At 43.0% G+C, this 16,784-nt stretch overlaps 1 protein-coding gene across 1 annotated transcript in view; it reads left to right on the top strand.

Moving 5' to 3' along the window:
* Nucleotides 1-16,784, top strand: part of LOC115461208 (dedicator of cytokinesis protein 2-like) — a 1,592,043-nt gene that overhangs the window by 1,349,820 nt on the left and 225,439 nt on the right. Inside the window, 1 exon segment of the mRNA XM_030190877.1 lies at nucleotides 9,705-9,861. Coding sequence (XP_030046737.1) covers nucleotides 9,705-9,861 — 157 coding nt within the window.

The raw sequence follows: 16,784 nt of genomic DNA, 5'->3' as shown, positions 1-16,784 counted from the left end.
CCCTGATGGTTTTACAGGAGTATTTTACAAATTGATGCAAACCCAACTGATAGGGCCACTGTTAGATTATTACAACTCAGTGATCACTGACCAGCAGTTTCCAGAGCATACTAATATGGCCCTTATCAGCCTTTTGCCCAAGCCTGGTAGGCAGGTGACTCTCCCAGAGGTTTATCTTCCAATTTCACTGATAAATGTGGATGTTAAGATTCTATCCAGATTTCTGGCAGATATACTGGCATACCCGGGTTGAAAGGTGCAGACCAGGTGGGCTTTATCAAAGGATGCCAGTCTGTAGTTAATATGTGGAAGCTGCTGTTGGCAATGGCACACAGTGGTCAGTTGGGTGAGCCCCTTCTGTTGGCCAGTTGGATGCGGAACAGGCTTTTGACCAAATCTCAGTCTCTCCCAACAACTCTAGAGGTGCATAATGGGCTGATGAACAGCTTTGATATTTGGGAGTTACTGTTCCTTCTGATCTTTCTAAGCTGTATGACTGTAATGTACATCCACTTTTTCAGGAGACAAGGTGACTGCTGGGCATCTGACAGTCCTATCTGGTTTCTCTTTTAGGAAGGATAAGCTTGTTTAACATGATGCTAGCCCCCCCCCCCCCCCCCCCCCCCCCCGCTGGCTTTATGGTTCTCTGAGGCTTCCTTTATACTTAAAGGTCCCTGATGAACATCTCCTTTATAAGGAGCTTCAGGGGTTTCTGTGGTGGCACAGCACACCAGATTGCTGATATCAATTATGCAGAAACCCAGAGAACATGGTGGGTTGGGGTTATTGAATGTGTGCTGTTGCATGCACCATGAGACATATTAATAATTGGTTTACGGAGTTCCAGCATTTTTCAGTGACCCTGCTTGAACTTCTTTTACCTCAGGAACATTTTAGTTGGTTGAGGCATACTATCCCTGGAAGAACACTGCATGCTTTGCAAGGGAATCTTCTTCTCTGGACAGTGCAACCTGGCAGTGGTTGTGTAAATGTCATCATTTCTCTGCAGCAGCAACACCTTTTCTTTCTATTCGATGGAATCCAGACTTTTCCCCAGAATTGGACTCCGGGGTCTTTCATGCTAGAGATCACTGGGAAGTCATTATTTGTTTCAACTTTTAACTGAGGATGGCAAGCTGCGGCCCTTTTCAGACCTCCAAACTGAGTATTCTTTACCAGTAATGACCACTATGCTTGTGCTCAGTTGCATCATTATGTGAGCAGTTTAGGTTGGGTGAACTTAACTGAGGATGTCCAAGAGACTCTTAGCATGGCACTTATGCTTGGCTCTCAAAACAAAGTGCTGCTGAGATATCATTACTGATACCTATAGGATACGACTGAAGATTTGGATTATACTCGTTTCGCCTTGGCATGATCTGCTGAATTAAATGTGGATATAACGACAACACAGGCAAAAGACAGTGTTCCGGGAGTCCAACGTCACCTGTGTAATGCACTGTTGTGCGAAATGCAATACAAATTTATATTACGACTTTATATTTCTCCATATAGGGCATATAAAATGTCACTCAGTGTTTCTGCTGCATGCCCCAAATGTCATCATATCCCAGCTGCACTGAGTCATATGTTTTGGGATTGCTCTCACATACAGTCTTTGTGGGCCCAGGTAATACACAGTGTGTCCACACGATGGTCAAGGCAACCTTTGATCCCTATTTTGTTATTTGATTGTTACTGCATCTCAATACCTATTCCTCCTGGATTATGTGCTGGCGTGAACAGAAAGGAACCTACTTTTGTGACTTGAAGAGTACAAATGGTTTTGCTACTTGCTATGGAACGTCTTGAAATTCAGGATATTTCTTCAGTGAAAGAAGAAAGATTCTAACGTATCTGGAAACGTTTCTGGGAAACCCGGCAGCCCGCAGCAGAATCATCGGTTAATGTTATTTTGATGTAGACTATGGGTAGGAGGGAGGGCTGGGTCTCTTTCATGTAAATAGAAGCATTTTGACATCTAGTACGTTTTCTTGTTTAATGTGGTGGTATTGCTATCGTTTGGTGGTGTGATGTTTTGACTGTTGTTGTGTATTTGCATGCTTATTCTGCTCCTCAGAGTTTTCTAAATTCCTGGTGGGAAAATGGGAGTAGGTTTTGTCTCACAATCAGCAGCAATAAACTGCAATACACTTTGAGTGTATTTCACTTTGTGTAATAAAAAGGATTTAAACTAAATAATGTCCATGCCCCATGAAATTTTGACTCTAGCATCCATCTCTTTGTTTTTTTAATTCTAATTTCCTCATTTTATAATAGTTTCCTTTATAAAATTAAGTGCTACAGCAGTAGCTTTTTCAAGAGTCTTCCTTCCTGAGATTACAATTTTGATTGCATTGTGGTCACTATTGCTTAGCAGCTCTATCACCATTACTCCTTGTAGCAGTCCTGTGTACCAGTAAGGACTAAATCTAAAGTAGTTTCCCTTTTGTCGGTTTCTGGACCAACTGCTCTATGAAGATATCATGCTTGGTGTCTGGAAACTTTACTTCCCTAGAACATCCCAATGAGATATTTACCCAATCAATACTGAGGTAATTGAAATCTTTTATCTTATCTACAGAGGGCAACAGTTTCTTGTTATATTGCAATTTTGCATTCTTCTAGAAATAAAAACAACTATATTTTATACTTATCATTGACTCATTTGAATAGATCTGCCTTCTTCCATTCATCAGTGATCCTGCTTTCTGTTTGTTGAGATTAATTCTTCAGTAGATAGTCTCTTCAGCTTCTCATTACATTTCATATTATCTAGACTTCTAGTATGTTTTTTAACACATTTACTTAAACTTTTTTCAGTTTCTTAATGTTTTTCTTGAAGCAACTACCAGCCCCCAGCAACATTTCTTCTTCCTCTTCCCCTCCCCACCAGGACCAAGATTGGTATCACGATCCAGATTAGAGGGCCTCCCTGCATATCTCCTTCCTTCCTTCCTGGCACTTCTGAATCTTCTCTGGGTGATATGGGTGCACTAAACAGCAAGACAAGAACCCGCTGCATACAATGGTGCCTTCACAGCTTCATGGGGCACTTTGCAGCTCTTGATGGCAAGGACAAGCAACAGTGGCAGCAAAAATAATGTGCCTGTCGCTAATGCACCTGCTTCACTGCATAAGACACACTGGGGTAAGACTCAGTGTGCCACACAGGGGAAGGGATCTGGGCACTCCTGAAGCAATGATGTCTGCGGCACAGTATTTTAGCACCTTTTATGTTGTGCATCCCACTGTTCTTATTTAAATCTCCGCCACCCTAGTTGCAAAGGTATTTATTGTTTGAAACCTTAAATTAGAAGTGTAATGTTTACCCCATAAGCTAATTTCCCTCACTCTTCTTTTAACTGTTGTGCAAACGATATTTAAGATTAATTGTATATAATGAGGTGGTCTTGGACTCTAATTTTAAATAGCACTCCGCCATATGCTCACCCAACCTGATCTGTGCAGATGAACAGATGATAGTAAGCAGGACTTTTTTTTTTTTTAGTACTTGGGGATACTGAGTACTGGCCCCTGTTCCATTGTCTGCTAAAATTGACCCATGGTCCCCAAGTTTTAATGAAAAAGCTCAGGCCCTACATACCAATTCTGCTTTGTGATAGATTCTGTGACTGGTTGCAGTGGATAACTATTGTGGGATGGGTCCCTCAGTGATCACTCCATCCCTGAAGGGTGGCCTGGCATTTAAGTACCGGCACCTTTTTTGCTAGAAAAAATGCACTGATAGTAAGTCCTTTCTTTCTGTTTTCCTAAAATGTGAAAGATAGTAAAAACAAAGTCAAGAAATAAATAAGACATCTATTGACTCACATTGTACTATGCAACCAAAATCATATTGCCCAAGATATCTGAGCAGAGAAAATCTTTGTAACTTGTTCAAGGGCGCAGAGAACTGTAGAGGCAGAATGAATCTAGTTGTGCAGGTCTCAAGCTTCTCCTCTAACTTCTAAGTTGCTAAAAGAATCATGACCATGATGGGAAATGTATTTATTTTTCATTATTTTAAAAATAACTAAAAGTCACAATTTAATTTTCCACATTGGCCTCTCTATATCATTCAGCGCATTTCTCCCTTCCCTTTCTAAAACTTGGTCATTATTTCAGCAGTTCATATCTGTATTCCACTGGGGTTTGAAAGGAAGAAAACAAGCAAAAGGATCCGTCTCTGAGCTTTTTTTTTTAAACCTTATATTAAAATCCATCCATGCTGCTTTAGCCTCTTGGGTGCTTCAGATTAAAATTTAATACCAGCTGGAAAAAAAAAGTGTTTGCTCAGCAAATGGAAAGACACGTAAGGAGTTTTTTTTTAATGCTATTTCTTAAATGAAAAGGGAATTAATTGTTTGTTGCTACTGCACGTTTTCTTCTCGTTGGGTTAATAAGTGCAATTCTGAACAATCCAACTGGAAACAGGAGGCAGGGTAGGAGCCTCACATTAGAACATGATCGTTCGTGGTTCAGTTTAGAAAATGCAGTGATGCCGACTGGATATAATAAAATACACTGGCAGGGAGGAAAACCGAATTGGAATGTATAGGACAGGTGAACAAGCAGACACTCAACATCTATTCTACCTGCAGACAGGTAGCCTGAGTATTTGATTCTGGCATATGTGGATAGATTGCTATTGGATTTTTCTGACCAAACACAAATATTTACGCATGCTGGCTCCCATTAAAAACCCGAGCTGCTTCAGGAAATGTATGGCTACCACCTTCAGCCAGCATGCACAATGCTTTGTATATTAGCATGCTTGTAAAACAAATCTCGCTTGAATTAAAATTCAGGCTGTACACTTTTGCCACTCCATGTAATCATGAGGTGTACATTCTTTCTTAAGGCCAGTGGTGTTCCTATGTCGGCTGCCACCCGGGGTGGATCACTGCTGCGTCCTTCCGGCGCATCCCCCCCAGCAAATGCCCCCTCCCCGAATCATAAAACCCACCCCCTGTGCATCACCTCCACCTCCCCCAAACGCATCGCTCTTACATCCTGGGGGTACAGGGAGCAGTCACATGGCTGTCGGCTCCACAGTTTCCCTGCCCTGGAACAGGAAGTAATGTCAGAGGGAGCAGGGAACCGGCGGAGCCGACAACCACGCAGCTGCTTCCTGCACCCCCTTGCAGCATGCACCCAGGATGGACCGCCTCCACCACCCTGCCCTTGCTACGCCACTGCTTAGGGCCTCTTTTATCAAGCCACACTAGAAGTTCCTACAATGCAATGCCGACAAAGCCCATTTAAAGTGATAAAAAGAGGCCCTTAATTTTTTTTTGTTACATTTGTACCCTGCGCTTTCCCACTCATGGCAGGCTCAATGTAGCTTACATGGGGCAATGGAGGGTTAAGTGACTTGCCCAGAGTCACAAGGAGCTGTCTGTGCCGGGAATTGAACTCATTTCACCACCCTAACCACTAGGCCACTCCTCCACTCAATTTCCTAACTCTGTTGTCAGTCCTGTCTGATACAAGTTTCCCTGCAGAACAGGCATAGGCAACCTTCATGCACAGAAGCTCGCATGACTGTCAGTACTATTCCTAGTGGGCCACAACATTATGTAATGTCAGAACTGGAAATGCACAGAGCTCCATAGATGTGGTGATTAATAAATAAGTAAAAATTTTTAAATGATGGAAACAAATTGCTAGAATGGCCATTCTGAAAATATTTGTGAAATATAGCATTTAAAATCGCCCAAACTCTTGTTAATGACATGTTCTGTGTATACTTCTCATAAACTCGCAGACCACATAAAATTAAATGGCAGGCCTGCACTTTCCCACCCCTGCTGTAGAATGTGATGAGGTAAAAATCTGAAAGCCATGACACAAAAGCATTTCTGTCCCTTTTATCAGGGGCAGCAGCGTTATATGTTTTTTGTTGAAGAGGCCAAATAAACCAATCTCCAGCCGCCCCTCCCCCCCCAAAGCTCTCTAATTGCTGATGCTCTGTTGGGCAAAATGTGGATGGGGCCAAGGCCCTCTTGCCCACCCCATTCCCCTTCCCTTCCCTTTTATGATGAACTAGTAAAAAAAGCCCGTTTCTGTAGGCAAGGAAACGGGCCTTAGGCAAGCAATTCCCCCCCCCCCCCCCCATGCTACGGCCCCCTCGAACCCCCCCCTTCCGCGAACCTGTCGTTCCCCCCCCCCCCCCGTGTGAGCGAAAACTGCCGCCACCGCCGCCGTGTTGTTCTTCCCTTCCCGTAGGTTCTTCAATCATCTTGTCTGGAAGTTCCTCTGCGTGCGTCTGACGTCAGACGCACGGAGTTAAACTTTCTGAGAAGATGATTGAGGAACCTACCCGAAGGTAGTGCACAACAGCGGCGGGAGGGGGGGTGCAGTTTTCGGTGTTCCGGGGGGGGGGATCGACAGGTTCGCGGGAGGGGGTGGGTTTCGAGGGGGCCGCAGCGTGGGGGGGGGGGGGTGACAGCTGATTCCAAGGCAGTAGGAGGAGTGTTTCCCTACTCCTCCCCTTGCCTTGGAATCAGCTGTGTTGACGTCAGTGACGTCCGTGCGTGTCTGCCTCGCAGACCACTTGCAGCCAGGGAGCCATGGTCCCAAGCATAGAACGTTGGAGGTGAGAATTATTATATAGGATGGTATTGCATACAGAAAGGCCCAGGTCATCTTTATGGGAAATTCCGAGATTCTGGGATGTACATGAATCACTATGAAGAAAATATTCAAAGCCATTTCTGTGCATAAAGAAAAAAATTTTAACTGTAGAAATGTAGGCTTTTAATATTTGTGGGTGAAAATATATACATTGTTCAACAACAAGACTCTGGCAGTATTCCTTGGAGTGAAGTGAAAGAAAAAATATTATTCAACTCCAAGACCGAAGATGTTTTCCTTCTTTAATTACACAAACCTACATATGTTCTTTCCTATCAAAAATCTGCAACAAAATCAGATGCAATTTGCAAACCTCTGTGGGTCAGGGCCATAGCCAACTATGTGCAGCCAATTCAACTGCACAGGGTGCAGGGAGGCAGGAACACCAAACTGTGTCCCCTTCATTGGCTTCCCTTGCCAAAATGCGATTCAGTGGGTAGAGCAGGACAGGAGTGCTTGAAGGTGTGCCGCACAGGGTGCAATTCCAGCTTCGGACACTGCTACTGTGGGTAATTTTTTTGACTAGCAACAATCAAAGCAGTGTAGTTGTGCCTTACTTCTTGGTTCAAACACTGGGGGTAAAATTTATCTGTGAGGTTTGCAACAGCATGGGCAATTTAATATTTGCCCCCTGTACTATCAGGAAATCCTAGTAGTCAGCTAGTTCCAAATGTGATAAGGGGCCCTTTTATTAAGCAGCGGTAATCCCTTTTTTCTTTACCACCACCCTCTTCTATCTGCCTCCCCATTACTGAAGATTCTGCTTTTAGCTAATTAGGTCCTAAACTCTGGAATGTGCTACCATGTCAGATTCGGCATCAACCCGCCATTGCATCTTTCAAACTGGCACTAGAAACTCACCCTTTCAGAACTGCATTTTACCCTCCTTCATAACCCTTCCCTTTAGCCTGATTTTTCTGATCTCCTCCCTCTCTTTTCTCTGTCTCCTCCCCTCCTCCTTCTCACTCCATGGTGTTCCACCCCCTCCCATTCCTTCTCCCTTTTTCTTCTTTTGTTTTTCTCTTTTTCTTCTATGCCCTAATTTCTAATTTGTTTTTGTAAACCACATTGAAGCCTTGGCTAGGCCCCATGCAGTATATCAATCAGTCAATAAATAGATAAATACATAAATAATAAAATCCGGAACTACCACCGGCCCAAAGTGGGCGTCGGCATTAGTTCTACCCCCAGTGCATGGCATTTCCGGTGCTAGGGAAAATAGGTCCCTATTTTATACCACAGCAGTTACCCAGCAGTAATTGGACAGCACTGCGTGCTATCTGCTTACCACCAGGTTAGCACGGGAGCCCTTACCACCACCTCAATGGTTGGCGGTAATTGCTCCACCCTCACAAGTCCATGCGGTAAGTATAATATTACCCTATGTCCATTTCTTTATTCGGCCTTTTTACCCGCTGCCACTAGCACAGGGCCCCTTTTACCACAGCTCAGTCAAAGGGCCCCTAAGTTAGTCCTACTTTTGAAGCATTCAAGGATTGATCATTTGCTGAAATTGCAGGGTTGCAAATTCCAAAGGGGTCCTTGTACTAAGTTTCAGGAGAAATTGGCCTTAGCTCGCCCTTATGAGGGTCTTTCCCATATGCTAAGGCCATTTTTTACCGCAGCTGTAAAAACTGCAATTTTTTAATTTTATTTTCCATTAATGGCCATGCGCTGAAGTTGTGATTAGAACTTGGCCATTTTAAAAATTACCACAGGAGCACTTATCACCTACCAGATTGTATGCCTCCCCACCCCCCCACCCCCCCCAAAACAAATACAAAAAAAAAGTATTACTGTGCAGTTAGCATGGGAGCATGGCAAAACTAATGCGGAAAGAAACAACCCTTACAGATGAAGGAATCAAACCACAACCTTACATTAATGTACCCCCCCCCCCCCCCCCAGCAAGGTTTGAACCAAATAGAAAGTGAATCAGAAAAAATCAATCAATGAGACAAGGGACACTGGGATCTGAAAGAATGGTCCTTGTGACAACATTTTGACAAGATAGTTACACATATTCAGCACAGACTATCATGTTAATTTCAAATATTTATGTGAGCTCATTTTTTATATAAAATGTTTTGTTTGCAGTGAATATAAAAAATTTGGAGGTTTTTTTTTAAACCGATGATTGATAAAGCAGTTGCATTTAAGCCACCGTTGTATGGGCTGAAATACGCAGCACAAAAAAAGGTGAAACCACTGAGATCTTTTCCTCCATCTAAAACTAATGTGGAACACTTTTTAGCACATCCCATGGTAAGCCATTTTTGCAGACTTAGGTGTGCGTTCGTGCCTAATGCAGCTTGGTAAAAGGTCTCCAAAGTGACTAGGGATTGGGGAAAAAACTACTGACTTGGGGGCCCTTTTACTAAAGGGTTGCCGAGTGGCAACCCAGAACTACCACAGGCCCAAAGCGGCCGCCGGCAGTAGTTCCGCTTTGAGCGTGCGCTATTTCTGGTGCTATGGAAAGTAATTCCGTAATTTCTAGCACATTGTTAAACAGGCAATATTGTTGCCCAGTTACTGCCGGGTTACCATAGGAACCCTTACCATCATCTCAATGGGTGGTGGTAAGCTCCCCCCCCCCCCCCCCCCCCGCATGGCCAATCGGTAACAATAATCTTACCACATGACCATGTCTTTTTTTAGGGGCTTTTTACCCACTGCGGTAAAAAAGGCCATGGTGTGCAGCAAAAACGACCCCCACTGCTAGCGCACGGCCCTTTCTAACGCAGTTTGGTAAAAGGACCCCGCAAAGTTTTCCTAATGACCTGGTTTTAGATGAAAATTTAGTTGAAATATTGCTGCTTAAACAAATAACGTTTTGGCCATTTTGCAACTGAAACAACCAAAGTTATCCATATAAATGGACTGGATTTGTGTAGATAAGCACTTACGTCACACCTGCTGACTGTGCACATGTGTTTAGATATCAGCCTCAATGTCTGCCTTATTAATATGGATTTCTCAGTGTTTTTGCTGCTGTGTAACGATAATTTGTCCTCTAAAATAGAAGCTCTAACTTTATTTTCTTTTTTCCAATTCTGGTCTCTCAGCCTCCTCAGCTGCTGCAAGAAACATCCCCAGCTGGTCAAACCTGGGGAGAACTTTGTTGCCTTGGTAACGGGCTTGTTGGAGAGACTCCTGGATTACAGGGCAGTGATGAATGATGATAACAAAGCTTATTGCATGAGCTGCACAGTCAACTTGCTGGTAAGTGACACAGGTAGAAGAGCAAACCTGAAAGAGAGCCTCTCACACTTGCGCTCTCTCTGGTATAAAGGATAATTTTTGAACACATTTCCACGGGTAAAATAGTGCTCAATGTTTATTCAATTATGTGTACAACATACGTCACTTTTCAAGATTGTCTAAAATATATCTTATTTATTTATTTATTTATTTATTTATTACACAGTTTTGGGGGTTTTCTACATAATGTCAGATTTTTTTTCAGGTTATTTTTAAACGTTACTCTTATGTTGAACTCGTACACAATCTAGTAGGCATTTGTCCTTCAGTGTTTTATATTAGTTATTTTTAGGTCTAATCAGATCTTTCAATGATCACTGTTTTTCTTCTTTATCTGTCCTTATGCTCATTTTTCCGTATAATAGGGTTTACTTTGTTTTTGCTCAAGTTATCATCACCAGACAGCCAGTTTTTCTTTTGGCTATTTAATTAAGTTTAATATATTTTTTATATTTACAATTACTACACGTTTATTTATCTTCACATTTTTTAGACATGTTTGCGACGCACACCCTACTTGATCACTCCTTTAAAGACCAACACATTCTCATGTATCACAGCTCAGCGTTTTTCAGTTCACTTTCACTCTGATATTTGTCACTCAGTATTCTCATATAGACTTCTATAGATGTGGTTATAGACATATATATATATATATATATATATATATATATATATATATATATATATTCCACGCCATATGCCTCTTCTAGTCATTTTTTCTTTCAAGTTCAGATTTTTCTTTTTTTTTCATTTTTTTCCCTAATTTCTGATTGTTTCAGTAGTCAAAGTTATATATTAATGAGCAGTTTAGATGTATTATATCCAAATTTCAGACATTAATTTGCATTTCATTTTCCACAGCTCACTTTGCCGTCACCTGCTTTCTTTACATTTTGTTGGTCCCTAGTTGTGAACTGGTTTATTTGCAGGAGTTGTTTGTTTGCTTCAAACCTACAGAACCCAACTTCTCTTGCAGCGTTTCCGTTATCCTTTTTGAAGAGACTAGCATATTTATGTTCATTATGCATACAGGAAGTGTCATTATTATTCATTCACAGCACACATAATTTTTCACGCCTTTTTCCTTCTTTTAAATCATTCTATTCGAGAGTCAGCTATTTACTCTCAGCAAGATGCTGTGTGCCATTCAGCGCAGTTGTGTTTTTTACCTTCTTTAAGTTAATTTCTAAACTATGTTTTTACACTTGGCACTGATCGTTCCACTTAATAGTTCATTGTTCATATGCAGGTTTTGATCGTTTACTAAGCAAAGTTTTTTAGATATACTTCATAGTCATCACTTCTTATTATCCATTTCCCAGAGAAGCAATGTTTTAATCAGCATGATGTGTCAATTTGTTCATCTATTTCAAGTTTTCAGGGACTATTGAGTTATGTTATCAAGGTTTATTGTAGTGTCTCTGTACTCCCCTTTTTTAAATAACGTTAGTACTCTTGAATATTAAGTAAACAGGAAGTGCCATTATTATTGCATGCATCATTTTTTGTGTCCCTTTTACCTTCTTTCAGAAAAAAAGTTTTATCTCAGAGTCAGTTCTTCACTCTTACTGAGATTCGATATGTAGCACCGTGCCGATGCAAGTGTCTATTATTATTTTTAAGTAAATAGTCAAACAATTTTTTTATTGTCTCTACATTCGGCACTGATTCATGCAAATTTATAGTCAGTAATCCCTAATTCAGTTCATTGATTGTGCTTCATATTCAGTCTTCTATAAGGTACTTTTTAAAGATTTTTTTTAGATATATTTACATTTATATATATATGACTTTTGTTTCCCAACCATGTTTTCTATTCATATCATTTAGTACACAGTACATACATTTTGCTGTTACAAAACAAACCTCTGAAGGCATGATTTTTTTTTCTTTTTTGCATTATGACCAACACAGGACAATGTATTGTTACTCATTTATTTACTTTTCCAGTGCATTTTACTCATGGAGCATTGCATTAGCTGCTGACAAGCAACCTTTGAACACAGAACCAGTATTGTATTCTCATTTGTCATATCGAATTATCTCTAAACAAGGTATGCTATATTAGCTGAACAGATTGCCTTCTTTTCCTCTCTTGTGTTTAGAGAATGCGTATTAAGTTTTTACATAGGATCATTTATTGGCAAAAGTATAATCCTAAACTTAGCCATTATTCTTGGATTTGTTACTTCAAATGAATGGTACAGTTAATATGCCCCTTGTAGTTTTATCTTTGGTGTTCTTATAAGGTGTTTTTATAAGTTGATTTTATACCTACTCATTATTTTATTACTTTAGATATTATATTTATTGATGTAGTTACTTTTCTATATTTATTATTCTTTCATGTTTTTATTTATTTATTTGTTTTTCATTTGTATCCCACATTTTCCCACCTATTTGCAGGCTCAATGTGGCTTGCATAGTACCAGAGAGGCATTTGTAGACCTCGGTGTAAACAAATACGATGTGATGTTGTGGTAAGGTAGAGTTCATGTGGCACAGCCACACTAGGGAATTGTACAGCGGAAGAGTTGTGTTATGTCCATTACGTATTTTAGTTTTGTTGTGTTGCAGAGATCAGGCATTTATGTTGGATTGGTTTTAGAAGTGTTTACCCCTGAAGCAGGCACATGTCGCGCCAAAACATAGCTATGTTGGGTTCTTCCTTGTTTTCAACTGCTGAAGTACAATAAAGAATCATCTGGTTCCTTTTTTATTAATTGACTCCACTTCCTTTATTTGGACTTTGACATCAAGAGAGCACAGTGTAGCATTTCTTTTTTTTTTTCTTTTGACCAGCTTGTGCTTCTTGTATCATTTCTCCAGCCAGGCAGTAAGTACATATCAAATAGTGCCTCAGCCCTAGAAAAAATAAATATGGCCAGCCCAGTGCTGATTGACAGTGTTGTATAGTGGCATGCAGAGGGTACTTGGTTTGCTTCCTGGATCAGGCCTTCTGCACCACAGGTTGGCTGTGTTTTGAGGTGGTGTAGGGGTAGCATTCACAGCCCCTAAGTGGGGAGCAAGTCATGGTTACTATTAAGAGTGATACACTGGTGGTGGTGGAGGGGGGGGGGAAGGGTGCAGGGATCTACTAAAACAGAAAAAGACCCCCTGGGTAGTAGTGAACAAAACCCAGTGCGGCCCAACCATTAAAATGGGGCTCTTGTTAACTGCAGAAGTTCAGAGTATCCCATTCTATAATACTGGTAAAGAAGATGGTGTTGATAAACAACTATTTCCTCTGCATCTAAAAGAAATGTAATCAAGAGGGGAACGATTATGTAGGCTAGGGGTGTCAAACATTCATCCTGTGGTTTGTTTGCAGCCCTCTGTGACCTTTTTTTATGATCCACTGCCACTGTCCCCACTACCTGTTTTCTTCTCCAGTCTTCTAAAGAATATGCAGGCAGTAACGCCCCTGGGCCAGCATTCTCACCTCCTCTCTCTCCTGCCACTGCCCCATCTCTGGGGACATGCAGTGGCAATACACAAAATGATAATCCAGAGCTCCTACCTCCTCATATGTATCCTTTTCTTTGTCAGAGGGAGCAGCACAAACAGGGTTTTTGTGGCATGCAGGGACTCAGGGCCACAACTCTTTCTTTTCAGCTGATTTTAAAAGACACTACTCCAGTTAACAGATGCTGATGACTGAATAAGTGCCAGCCTGCAAAATATTCAGTGTCACTAACCAAATAATGCTGCTGAATATTTTCTCTGATTGTCTTGGCATTATCTGAACAGTGCTGGGGTGCTCCGTGGGTGATGCAAGAGATTATCAGGTTAGCACTGATATTCAGACTTCTAAGCAGAGAGCTAACTGAATAAAGCTAGGACAGCAAAAAGGCTAGTGGCCTGAATATTGCTGCTAACTAGATAGTACTACCGGTCAGCACCGATTCCTGGATATTCTCATAATCCAAATACCAGATGGGTGAAGGTTGGAATAATGATGCAAGACCAAGTGGCAAGGGAAGGAAAGAGAGGGTAGATTCTTGACTGTGGGGGGAGAAGAAGGAAGGAGAAATTGGGTCTTACTGATAATTTTCTTCCCATTAGTTCTTCACACTATTCCAGGATGAGTGGGATAGTCATGTCCATCGACCAGCAGGTGAAGGTAGAGAATCCAGAGTTGAGCTGCAGCCTAATAACACCAGACCGCCAGCTCATACCTTCAGTACGTACTACACAAGCAGGATCACCAAATCCCAGAGCCTGTGGAACAACAGAAAAGGAAAAGGCAAAAGGACCTCGGGAGGTAAAAGCCCACTGGACCAACACACCAAGAGGTTCATGAACCGGACCCGCAACCCCCAAAAGACGACCAAGTGAAGCAGACACCAGTCAGTCAAGCCAACCCGCAGTGCAGTTAGCACAGAAAAGGAAAGGGCTCCTAGAATAGTATGAAGAACTAATGGAAAGAAAACTATCAGGTAAGGCCTAATTTCTCCTTCCATTATGTATCTTCCTGCTATTCCAGGATGAGTGGGATGTCCCCAAACACCCCCTATGTCGGGTGGGAATCCAGCCCTGCCAACTTTAGAATTGCAGAGCCGAAAGCAATGTCCTCACTTGCTGCCTCATCCACCCTGTAGTGTCTAGTGAAGGTATGCAAAGAAGCCCATGTCATCGCCCATTAGATGGCCACCGCTGAAGCTTCCACTCACAGAATCTCCTTGTGCCGAGTTAAGTGTGCTTGTATCACTGCCAGAAGCTGTTTGCCCACCAACAAATATGCCGCCGCCACTGTTTCCTTGAGCCAATATGCTATAGAAATCTTCAAGGCCATCAAGCCCAATCTCTGTTTGCCAGATAGGACAAATAATCTGTCCGATTTTCTGAAGTCATTTGTGACCTCCAGATACCACATAAGAACCTGGTGCATGACCATTATCTTCAAAGAAGCAAACTGTGGACCCACATCCTCCTTCCGGAATGATGGACGGTCCACCGACTGATTCACATGAAAAGCCAATACCATCTTTGGTAAGAACGATTTTACTGTTTTGATGTAGACAGGTCTCTGCAGGAAACGGCCTGCAACTCTGACACCTGCCACACCAATGCAATCACCACCAGGAACACCATCTTCAAGATGAGATCCTTCAGTGATGCCTTCCGAAGTGACTCGAACAGAGACTTGTAATGCTCAAAGAATGAGGTTCAGATTCCAGTCCAGAAAAGTAGCTTGAAAGGGGAGACACAGTCGCCCCACCCCCTTCCAAAAATACACCACATCAGAATGGGCTGCCAGCTACGAATTCTGCAACCGGCCATGAAAATAAGCCAGTGCTGCCACCTGCACCTTCAAAGAGGCCAAAGCCAAGCCCTTATGGACTCCCTCTTGCATTAAGACCAAAATGCACCCCACCGAAGCTGAAAAAGGATCCGCACCCTACTCTGCGTACCAACTCTCAAATGTGCCCATACCTGAGCATGAGCAGCGCTTGTAGACCATTTCCTGGCCTGAAGCAATACCATAATGACGGCCTCTGAATAGCCTTTCTTTCTCATCCGAGACCTTTCAAGGTCCAAGCCGTAAGACCAAAGGGGGAGTGAACCTCCATGAGAATCGAACCCTGCTGCAGAAGCCCCCACTCCTGACAAAACTGAAGTGGCTCCCCGTCGAGCAGGCAGACAAGGTCAGTGTACCATGGCCTACGTGTCCAGTCTGTGGTCATGAGAATCACTCGGCCTGGGTGTTCTGCCACCCGCCGCAACAGCCATCCTATCATTGGCTACAGCAGGAATGCATACATCAAGCCCTGAGGCCATACCTGCAGGACAGCATCCAAGCCTAATGGGCCTGGCTCCCACCTCCAGCTGAAAAAACCTGTAGCCTTGGCATTTGCCCTGGTGGCCTTCAGATCTTGTACCGGCACCCCCCAATGCCGTCAGACTAGAAGAAATGCCTCGTTGGATAACTCCCACTCTCCCAGATAGACAGAATGCCTGCTGAGGAAGTCAGCCTCCACACTGAGTGAGCCCACTATGTGCGCCACCAACGAGCAGTGAAGATGTCTCCTTACCCAGTCCATCATTCAACTGGCCTCCAAAGCCAGCAGCCAGCTATGATGCCCCCCTGTTTGTTGATGTATGCCACCGCCCTGGCATTGTCTGAGAGAATTGGCACTGGAGAACCCCCCCCCCCCCCCCCAGAAGGGGAGCACATTCAACCTGTGCACTGTGCACTGCTCGAAGCTCCAAACGATTGATTGGTCACCGGGACTCCTCCGTAGACCAGGTTCCCTGGGTAACCGAGTTTGAAGTGCGTTCTCCATCCTGTCAGGCTGTCATCCGTCATCACTACCAAACAGCGCAAGATTGGAAAGGGAAATCCCTGCGTCAGATGCTGAGGTGTTAACCATCACGCCATGCTCTTCCTAGCTGCTGCAGTCCAAGGCAGATGAATCATGTAGTCCTCGGAGACTGAAGACCGCCGTGCCAAGAGAGACTGCTGTCATAGATCCCAACACTTGTACATAGTCTCAGGCATGTGGGTGATCGCACCAGAGCAGGGAACGAATATGTCTCATAAGCTTCTGCTTTCTGACATCTGTCAGAAAGACTCATTCCTGATATGTGTCGAACAGGACCCCCAGGTATTCCAGCCGCTCGGAGGGGAGCAACCGACTCTTGTCAAAATTGGCCACCCAGCTCAATGCCTGAAGAAGAGAGATGACTGAGTTTGTCACAGCCACTCCATCCTGGAAGAAATACACCCCGATCAGCCAGTCATCCAGGTATGGGTGGACCCTTATCTGCTGACGCTGAAAAAAGCCGCCACCTTGGAAATGACCAGGACCTTGGAAAAGGTTTGCGGTGCCATGGCCAAGCTGAAAGGCATGACACTGAACAGTAACTGCTGATGAGAA

Source organism: Microcaecilia unicolor, chromosome 2 (assembly GCF_901765095.1).
Source record: "Microcaecilia unicolor chromosome 2, aMicUni1.1, whole genome shotgun sequence".
Taxonomy (NCBI): Eukaryota; Metazoa; Chordata; class Amphibia; order Gymnophiona; family Siphonopidae; genus Microcaecilia; species Microcaecilia unicolor.
The sequence above is the reverse complement of the archived record's forward strand: the minus strand, read 5'-3'. Positions and strand labels throughout refer to the sequence as shown.